Below are 10,883 nucleotides of genomic sequence, written 5' to 3' on the forward strand. Positions count from 1 at the left end.
GATGCAAGGGCCCAATCCAAAACCCACTTAATCCTTAAAGAGGCTCTCATTGATGTCAACAGGCTTTGGCACAGGCATCACTGCCCACAAGTGGGAGACAACCAGGAATTCTGTCCTGGCCCTTGGCTGTCTTATTTTTTGAATAGGTCGCAAATGACTGTTACATAAAATTTGGAGACTTCACATAAAAGGAAAAATTAACAATTGAGCTATGCTACTCCTTCTTAAAATACAGAAGCATAACTAAAACCAGGCCTGACCTTACATCCAGCAACTACAAATTGATGAGTGCCACATAGAGGAGAATTCAACAGAAGCAACCTAAAAAATTCTTCTAGGGCTGAAAGTTTCTGTGGGGCGCACTGGAAACAGGGCCTAAGTATTCTTGACCTGAATGATGCAATCCTTGTTATAATGCTACCTACATTTCATTTACCTCTAAAAAAGTTAATATGCGCTTGTTTGATGGTGGGGGGAGCACACAGCCTTTTATACTGTGGGAACAAAGTCTAATCATCTCATCTGTATCTTTCATTAGCTTCTATTGTGAACTATCACAATGTCTCTTTTGATCGGTGTCTGGAGCAAAATCTTCCTATTCTTAAAAATTTGCTAATACAGTAATATATTTTTTACTTCAGATTGTGGTACTATAACAGAATTAGCCATTTATGTGTGGGAAGTGTGTGTGGGGGGGTCAAATAATTTAGCCATAAACAGGCATTTTTCTTCAGAATTTTAAATGAAAAAAAGCAGTTAAGCTAATATATGTAGTCTTAAATATATACAATACATAATATGTTAAAATACACACAAAAATACAAACAAATAAAATTCAGTATCTCCTTTCTTTGAGATGTGTCCATCTGTTCTTGTAAAAACATTGGCTTTTATCTTCCCTAGTCCCTTTCACAGCCTGGGATTTACAATCCTTTTTCACTCTTCATTCTGCTAGGCTAAAACAAGCCAACCTCCTCTAGGTAGGTATATAAGACTCAAGATAGCTTATTTGCCCAGCACCAAATTATCACATCTATTCTACCTTCAGTCCTCGATCTAGTGCACACAAAGCTAGTGTTCTCTGTCTCTGTACAGTACTTCCTTATGTAGTACAGTGCTACACATGGTGCCTACCCTTCTCTGCACCTGTCCCAATGGGAGTTCATCTTTCTTCCAACACACATGATCAGAACTGCATTCCATCTGGAAACATCCTTCCCAGTTCATCCCAGGCTTGCAGTTGCCTTTTTCCATAGCAATAAATTGCTGCCACCTGTATTTACAGTTGATGTCAATTGCTATATTACTCCATAACAAATTTTACTGGTCCCTTAGGGTGCCTATACACAAGCAGTAAGGCTGCTCCAACATGCTGAGCAGACTCGATTAATTGAGTCTTCTAGAGCATAGTAATTACCACACTCCAGCAGACTCCAGCATCTCCTGTATATCAGCATCCTTCCTCTGAGAAATGGTGGCAGGGGCACTCTAACTAAAACTCATCAAATGAGCTGTAGTTAAAACACCCTCACTGCCATTTTTCAGCACAGGGACACTGATACACGAGACACTCCAGGTACTTTAATTTAGAGTGGCTCTCAGAACCACTCTAATTAAAGCACTTTCCCCCCTCTCCCGCTCCCACAGCACACGTATAAACCCCCTTTGGTTCCAAATCCTGCTAACTGCTAAACACTTTTAGTTTTAAATGTGTTACTGGTCATTTATATTTACAGAGCTTAAAAGAGCCATTTTTCAAATGAGGTGCTGCCCCACCATACACCTGGGGAACTCCCACATTTATTGGCCACTCTGGTTTTCTAATCTTCCAGAACTAATCAACTGCTTGGCAGAAGTTTGCCACATTCGTCTTTCCTCAATCCTCTATCTTAGAGGGTGCATCTACACATGCAATTAACAAGATGCAATAAAGTTGTGAGGTTTCATTACCTCCTCATAAAAAGATCTGATAATTTCACAGATGTCAAGGCTACAAGGCATCATCACTATATCATCTATAGCCTGAGCTCCTGCGTATCACACACCATAGAAATTCACCAAAGAATCTCTGCATAAAACCTGATAATTAGTGTTTAACTACTGCATATCTTACAGAAAGACTTCTAGTCCTAAACCAGAGTTAGAAGATGGAGAATCCACCAGTTTTTAATGTATTGCTCCCGGACACGACATCTTCATGGGCACCCATGACCACAGTCCATTGAATTGGGTCAGAGCAGCCCCAGCTGGCAGCAGGCCCCGGGAGTCAGCCTGCCAGCCCAGGCTGATCTGACCTGGCTCAAGGTGCTGCAGAGGAGATGGCTGGGGCACAAGGGTGCTCCAGTGCAGGGTTGGCTGGCAGGCAGCCCCTGCACTGAAGCCCCTTGTGCCCCAGCCATCCCTGTCAGCATCTACATGTGCATTGCTGTGCACTAAAAAATGCTACCACAGGATAGTATTTGTATGTACAAGAACTAACCTGCAGCAGAGTTAATTAGTCTCTTGCAGTTTAATAGGGTTGCATGTATAGACACTGATATTTTACTGCAGAGCTAATTACTGCAGTAAACATCTCATGTAGATGCACTCACTGATTCTTATTTTAATCTCTTTCACTACATTGGTCACTGTGTGAACTTCATATAATGGCTTTTATCTTTTGTATATGGTTTTTTTTTTATCATTTAGCTTATTCATCATACCTAACATCCAAAACAACCATAAAAATAAGATCATAGGAAAACAGGACTGGAAGGGACCTCATCGGGTCATCTAGTCCATCCCCCAGCTCCAAAACAGTGACTAAGTGATCCCAGCCAATTGTCTAACGTGCCCATGAGAACTTACAGGGATGGAGATACCACACTTCTCTAGGTAGTTTATTCCAGTACATAACACTCTCATAGTGAGAAAGTTCTTCCTAACCTGCAACCTTCCTAAATTTCCTCTGCTAGTTTGAAGCCATTGCTCCTAGTCCTTTCCCCTACAGCCACAGAGACTCCTCCATCTTCATCCCCTTTAGAGTCCATTTGTAGCTAGAAGTGTAGGATTTTAGTCTTCTTGAAGTTCAAAGAAAGCAACTATTTCAATTCAACGACCTGTCATTAAAAACTTCAAACAGTCTGCAAATAAATACATAATCTAAAATATGAAAGACTGATTAGAGAACAACTCACCCCAGAAGAAAAGAAATTAGTCATGAAAATCATCTTCCAAAATTAAAAAAAATATTTCAAGGGAGGACAAACCTTTAAAGCCATCAGGATAGACGTCTGGAAGAAACTTAGTGCTGATATCACCCTGAACAAAGCGTGGATGGATTATCACTTCTCGCAGCAAAGCAATATTATGAGTCACACCTAAAAATAAAACAAGTCAAATCAGATGAATGTCATTCCCAAACAACACTGGGAAAGCCATAAAACAAAATGAAATAAGCAGCCCTACAGCCCCAAAACCCACACACACACACCCGCCCACCTCCCTCTAAATTCCAGTCAACAAATTTGAGTGTCCATAGACCTAGAGAGACAACTTACGTGAAGTTCCTAGTCCACTCATGATATACTCATATGTCATTTTCTAATTAAATCTCCATCCACTTGAAATACATTCTTGTGAAGGTTGTATAATTATAGTAATTAAAAAGAAAAAAAGTCATATGTGTCTCTATATCATGTCATCAATTGTAATTCATTAAAAAAAATGATCGAGCTTAACAAAAAAAATGTAAACTTATGTTTATATTTCATACGCTTTTACACAACTCTGGCCAAATCTCTAATCAAGTTTTAATATTTATATTTTGCATTATGTGGCATTGGTGCGTGGCACTGGTATGACCCATAAAGTATAGCTATATAGCAGAACGGCACACAATGGCAAAGCTGTAAACTGGGTGGTTGATATGCCACCCAGACTGGGTGTGAGCTGCAAGAAAAAGAATTCTCCACATAAAGGACTGCTAAATGGGACTTCATAGGTTAAGTATAGCTGAAAGCCCTACCATCATGCTGTAAATCCCCATGAAACCAAAGGAATCAACCACCAAGAAAAGGAAGGAAGAGCTACTATATTTATTTAAATCTAAGACAACCCCATGGAAAATTCATAGTTTCATAGTTAGTAGGGTCGGAAGGGACCTGAGCAGATCATCAAGTCCGACCCCCTGCCATGGCAGGAAAGAGTACTAGAGCCAAACAACCCCAGCAAGGTGATTGTCAAGCCTTGTCTTAAAGACCCCCAGGGTAGGAGCCAGCACCACTTCACTTGGAAGTTGGTTCCAGATCCAAGCCACCCTGACAGTGAAGTAGCGCCTCCTGATGTCTAATCTGAATTTACCCTCTGCCAGCTTGTGACCATTATTTCTAGTCACTCCTGGTAGTGTTTGGGGAAACAGGGACTCCCCCAATGCCTGCTGGTCCCCACTGACTAGTTTGTAACAAGCCACTAGATCCCCTCTCAGCCTTCTCTTGTGGAGGCTGAACAGGTTCAGGTCCCGTAGCCTCTCCTCATAGGGCCTGCCCTGCTGCCCCCTGATCATACGAGTGGCCCTCCTCGGGACCCACTCCACGTTGTCCACATCCCTCTTGAAGAGCAACGCCCAGAACTGCACACAGTACTCCAACTCCGGACTGACCAGTACCACATAGAGGGGAAGTATCTCCTCCCTGAACCTGCTTGAGATGTATCCGTGGCTGCATGACAAGGTGTGGTTGGCCTTTCTGACCACATCCCCACACTGCCGGCCCATGTTCATCTTGGAATCAATAATGACTCCAAGGTTCTTTTCTGCCTCTGCACTGATGAGAAGGGAGTTCCCCAGCCTGTAGGAATGGTGCTGGTTCTTCCTCCCCAGGTGCATCAACTTGCACTTGTCAGTGATGAATCCCATCCTATTCTCGCCCGCCCACCCCTGTAACCTGTCTAGGTCCAATTGTAGCCTATTCCTTCCTTCTAGTGAGCCCACATCCCCCCACATCTTAGTGTCATCAGCAAATTTGAACAGGGTGCTTTTTACCCCCTCATCCAAGTCACTGATGAAGAACTAATCAACTGCTTGGCAGGAGTTTGCCACATTCGTCTTTCCTCAATCCTCTATCTTAGAGGGTGCATCTACACATGCAATTAACAAGATGCAATAAAGTCGCCGAGCCCCCTGCCGATCCCCAGCACAGCCAGAGGTGAGCGGGCTCGTGGTGGGAAGGGGTTAACTCCTCGCTTGCTGGGAGGAGGCCGCTGCCTGGTGCCGGGCCGGGTCAAGCCCCTGCCCAGGCCCCTACTTGGCCCAGCCCCCCAGGGAACCCCACGACCGGAGCCGCGCGAACAGGCTGTGTAAACAGGTGCTCGAGTTAGCGCAGAGTTCGCGCAGGGGAGAGCATGGGAGGGCATGAGACCCTGCCTGCGACCCCCCCCCAGCCATACCCAGGCCTAGCCGTAGCCAGCCTACCAGAGGCATGACACGCATGGGCACGCGCCGCACCCCGAGGGTCCCCTCAGGCTCTACAGCCCCTCCACTGGGCACCTCAGAGATGGCCACCCAGACGGAGCCCATGGCTCCGGGCTCCACGCACACGGAGCCCCTGGCTCTTGGCTGCGGGGGCTGCCTGTCCCTTTTTCAGGCTCTGGGGCCCAGGAGCATGGCCACCTCCCCTTGCGGGGTCTGCTCCCTACTGGGGTCTCTGGCGCGCCAGCTGGAGGAGCTCCAGGCCACAGTCCAGAGACTGCGTGCCATCAGGGACTGTGAGCAGGAGATAGACTCCAACTGCCAGGCCCTTCTCCCCCGGGAGCCACAGGGGAGAGCTCCGTCTCCCTCCACGACTAAGGAGGACTCTGGGACCTCCCGCTCTGCCTAGTCAGGGGCATGGACCAAGGTGGTCAATGGCCTCAAGGCCCACTGCACAAAGGCCCCTGCCCCGCCGGAGCTTAGCAACAGGTTCGCACCTCTTGCAGCCCCAGCAGAGCCCACGCAGTTGCCAGCTCCTGCAAGCAACCCAGGCTCGACCGCAGCGACTGACCCCGCTCTCCCCAAGACAAAGCGTAAGGTGTTTGTTGTGGGAGACTCCATCCTGCGGGGGACTGAGGGGGCAATCTGCCACCCCGACCCCTTAGCCCGGGAAGTCTGCTGCTTCCTGGGGACCCGCATCCGAGGCATTGTGGAGAGGATCCCGCAGCTCCTCCGGCCCACAGACCACTACCCCATGCTCCTTATTCATGTGGGCACCAACGACACGGCTCGGAGCACCCCCAGCCAGGTCATGAGGTGCTACAGGGAGTTGGGAGTGGGGCTTAGAGGTCTGGGAGCTCAGGTGGTGTTTTCCTCGATCCTCCCAGTCTCGGGCTATGGGCTGAGGAGGGAGAGGAGGATCCACACGGTGAACCAAAGACTGCGGCGCTGCTGTTATCGGGAAGGCTTTGGCTTCCATGAACACAGCCCGCTCTTTGGAAAGAGAGGCAGCGAGCTGCTGGGAAGAGATGGCCTCCACCTCTCTCCCCTGGGGCGGAGGCTCTTCTCAGCCAGGCTGGCTGACCTGCTCCACCGGGCTTTAAACTAAGCCCGCTGGGGGATGGGGGGACTAATGCCCCTGCTGGCCCGCTGAACAGCCCTTGCAAAGCCAGCAGACCAAGGCACTTCAGGGGGCACTTAAGGGAGCCCATCCCTGCCCCAGCCCTGGCACAATCTGTGGGCAAGGCAAGAGCCCCCAAGGGCACACTTGCCTGCCTGTACACTAATGCCAGGAGCCTGGGCAACAAGCAGGACGAGCTCGTCCTCCTGCTCAGTGCAAAGAAATATGATGTCATTGGGATAACAGAGACCTGGACCACAGGTATAGAGGGCTATACCCTGTACAGGAGGGATCGTGTTGACAAAAGGGGTGGGGGTGTAGCTCTCTATGTGAAGGAAAGCTACATGTCCCTGCAAGCTGATGTTGGCGACCGGCATGGACAGCTAGAAACCCTCTGGATAAAAATTCGTGGGGAATTCGGCACAGGGGACACAACGGTGGGAGTCTACTACAGACCTCCCACTCAAAGTCCTGAGCTTGACCAGGAGTTCGCCCGGGAACTGACTGAGGCCGCTTGCTCCAGGACCTTGGTTGTCATGGGTGACTTCAATTACCCGGACATCTCGTGGGAAGATCACTCAGCTAAATATGAGCGGGCGCAAAGCTTTCTCTCGTGCGTGCATGACCTCTACCTGACTCAAGAAGTCTATGGGCCAACGAGAGGCAAAGTGCTGCTCGACCTGGTGCTGGCTACGGGGGACGACCTAATCGGCGACCTAGTGATCGATGGGAAGTTGGGTGACAGCGACCACGAGCTGATCACCTTCACCATCTGCCATAAAGCTGGCAAATCAGTCAGCAACACAGAAGTCCTTGACTTCAGAAAAGCCGACTTTGACAAGCTCAAGAGGCTAGTCGGTCAGGCCCTCAGGGACCATGACCCCAGGGAGATGGGAGTTTAAGAAGAGTGGCTGCTTCTCAAGGAAGCAATCCTCAGTGCACAAGCTAAATCTATTCCAACATGGAGGAAAGGCAGCAAGAAGGCACAGCAGCCCTCCTGGCTCTCCAGAGACCTAGCGGACCTCCTGCAGCTAAAAAGGAAAGTCTACAAAGGATGGAGGATGGGATTCACCTCCAAGGAGGATTACTCCGCACTGGTCTGGTCCTGCAGGGAGCAAACCAGGAAAGCCAAGGCTGCAACTGAACTCCAACTAGCTTCAAGCATCAAGGACAACAAAAAGTCCTTTTTCAGATATGTGGGGAGCCGGAGGAAAAGCAAGGGCAATGTTGGACTCCTGCTAAACGAGATGGGGCAACTGACAACTGACGCCCAGGAAAAAGCCAACCTATTAAATAGGTACTTTGCGTCAGTCTTTCATCAGTCACATGGGATGCCCATGCCTGCTATGGAACAGGGAAATCTGGGTGAGGGGGATCCCCTACCCTCCATCAATGCTGACCTCGTGAAGGAACACCTAGAGAAGCTGGATACCTTCACGTCAGCCGGCCCTGACAATCTGCACCCCAGAGTACTCAAGGAGCTGGCGAGCACCATAGCCCAGCCCCTGGCACGGATCTTTGAAAACTCCTGGCGCGCTGGTGTAGTGCCCGAAGACTGGAAGAAGGCCAATGTGGTGCCAATCTTCAAGAAAGGGAGGAGAGTGGATCCGGCTAACTACAGGCCCATTACCCTGACTTCTATCCTGGGGAAGACCTTAGAAAAGTTTATTAAGGAGGCCATCCTTGAGGGACTGGCCCAGGCTAACATTCTAAGGGATAGCCAGCACGGGTTTGTTGCAGGTAGGCCTTGTTTGACCAATCTCATTTCCTTCTAGGACCAGGTGACCTATCACCTGGACAAGGAAGATAAGATTGATGTCATATATCTTGACTTCAAAAAAGCTTTTGATCTGGTATCCCATGATCACCTCTTCGCCAAACTGGCCGATTGTGGCCTTGGGGCCACCACGATCCGCTGGCTGGGAAATTGGCTTCATGGTCGGACCCAGAGGGTTGTGATTGATGGCAGACACTCATCGTGGTGCCCTGTGACCAGTGGGGTCCCTCAAGGCTCTGTCCTGGGACCCATCCTGTTCAACATCTTCATTAACGATGTGGACATTGAAGTCAGGAGTGGACTGGCCAAGTTCACGGATGACACCAAACTTTGGGGCAAAGCATCCACGCCAGAAGATAGGCGGGTGATCAAGGCTGACCTGGACAAGCTCAGCAAATGGGCAGACGAGAACCTGATGGTGTTTAACACCGAAAAATGCAAGGTTCTCCACCTTGGGAGGAAAAACCTGCAGCACCCTTATAGGCTCGGCAGTGCTACGTTGGTTAGCACTACAGAAGAAAGAGACTTGGGGGTCATCATTGACCACAAGATGAACATGAGCCTGCAATGCAATGCTGCGGCTAGTAAAGCGACCAAAATGCTGGCGTGCATCCATAGGTGCTTCTCGAGCAAATCCCAGGACGTCATTCTCCCCTTGTACTCGGCCTTGGTGAGGCCGCAGCTGGAGTACTGCGTCCAGTTTTGGGCTCCACAATTCAAAAAGGATGTGGAGAAGCTTGAGAGAGTCCAGAGGAGAGCCACGCGCATGATCAGAGGTCAGGAAAACAGATCTTACGATGACAGGCTGAGAGCCATGGGACTCTTTAGCCTGGAAAAGCACAGGCTCAGGGGTGATCTGATGGCCACCTATAAGTTTATCAGGGGTGACCACCAGCATCTGGGGGAACGTCTGTTCACCAGAGCGCCCCAAGGGATGACGAGGTCGAACGGTCACAAACTCCTGCAAGACCGTTTCAGGCTGGCCATAAGGAAGAATTTCTTTACTGTCCGAGCCCCCAAGGTCTGGAACAGTCTGCCAGCGGAGGTGGTTCAAGCACCTACACTGAACACCTTCAAGAGTAAATTGGATGCTTATCTTGCTGGGATCCTATGACCCCAGCTGATTTCCTGCCCTTTGGGCAGGGGGCTGGACTAGATGATCTTCCCGAGGTCCCTTCCAGCCCTAATGTCTCTGAAATCTATGAAATGTTGAACAATGCAGCCCGGAGAACCGAGCACTGGGGAACCCCACTGCCCACATCCCTCCAGGTCGAAAATGAACCATCCACTACCACTCTCTGGGTGAGGCCCTCCAGCCATTAGGCAACCCATTTGACTGTGTAGGTGTCAACACCACAGTCCCCCAGTTTCTTAATGAGAACGGGGTGACAGACAGTGTCGAAGGCCTTCCGAAAGTCCAGGAAGACTACGTCCACCGCTACCCCTGCATCTAAGTTTTTGGTGACCTGGTTGTAGAAGGCCACCAGGCTGGTCTGACACGACCTGCCTCTAATGAACCCGTGTTGGTTGCCTCCAAGCATAATCTCTCCTGCTGGCCCCCCGTCGACATGCACCAGAATAATTCTCTCAAAAAGCTTACCCAGGATCAAGGTAAGACTAACTGGCCTACAGTTTCCCGGGTCCTTCTTCCTCCCTTTTTTGAAGATGGGAAACACATTGGCCCTCTTCCAGTCCTCAGGCACCATGAGTGCTCGTAAAGCTGTGCCAGGGGTCCCACAATGACCTCAGCTAATTCCCTGAACACTCTGGGGTGGAGATCATCCGGACCAGCTGATTTGAACACATCCAGTCCCTCCAGAAGTTCCCTGACTAGATCCTCACTGACCCTTGGCCTCGGTGAGTCTCCCCTGGGGCCTGAGGGGGGGCCGGTGGTGGGGCTGATCTGGTCCCTGCTCAGGAAAATGTAGGCAAAGAAGTCATTAAATAGGTTAGCTTTGTTGTATGGTGTGACGACCACATTTCCTAGCGTGTCTTGCAGGGGCCTTATGTTACCTGGTACCTTCTTTTTGCCCCCTATGTATTTAAAAAAGGACTTCTTGTTGTCCTTGATCGGGGAAGCTAGTCCCAGTTCCATCTCCGCCTTGGCCTTCCTGACTGCCCCCCTGCATCCCTGAGCAACTGCAATATAATCCTCCCTGGTGATGGCCCCTCCCTTCCATTGGGTGTACGCCTCCCTTTTAGCTAGAATACATTCCCGGATGCTTTTGTTGAGCCATGGGGGCTTTCATGCCCTCCTGCTCCCTTTGATCTGTGTTGGGATTACCTCCCTTTGGGCTCGAGGACCGTCTCCTTAAGGAGCAACCACTCTTCTTGCACACCTGCCACTCTCTTTGGACATTCATAAATTTGTTATAATTTTCCAGGTATAGAATCTAATTATTGGAGTCTTTAATTCATCCCCCCACCGCTGCAAGGAGGGAAGGCAGCGGGGGGGTGGGGCAAGTAATGTGAGAAGTTCAGATAGGCCCTGGCCACCTCTTCTCCCTGCCAGCCCGCTTGCAGCCTCAAGACCCCTTCCC

General features: G+C 49.6%; 1 protein-coding gene across 3 annotated transcripts in view; it reads right to left on the bottom strand.

Moving 5' to 3' along the window:
• The window catches only part of PCCA (propionyl-CoA carboxylase subunit alpha), a 475,583-nt gene that overhangs the window by 212,258 nt on the left and 252,442 nt on the right, over nt 1-10,883 (bottom strand). For all 3 annotated transcript variants that reach the window (XM_090022723.1, XM_090022741.1, XM_090022732.1), the window contains one exon: nt 3,249-3,359. In XM_090022723.1, coding sequence (XP_089878849.1) covers nt 3,249-3,359 — 111 coding nt within the window. The remainder of the gene's footprint in view (nt 1-3,248; nt 3,360-10,883) is intronic.

The sequence above is a fragment of the Crocodylus siamensis genome, chromosome 1 (genome assembly GCF_052110815.1).
Source record: "Crocodylus siamensis isolate JL-2025a chromosome 1, ASM5211081v1, whole genome shotgun sequence".
Taxonomy (NCBI): domain Eukaryota; kingdom Metazoa; phylum Chordata; order Crocodylia; family Crocodylidae; genus Crocodylus; species Crocodylus siamensis.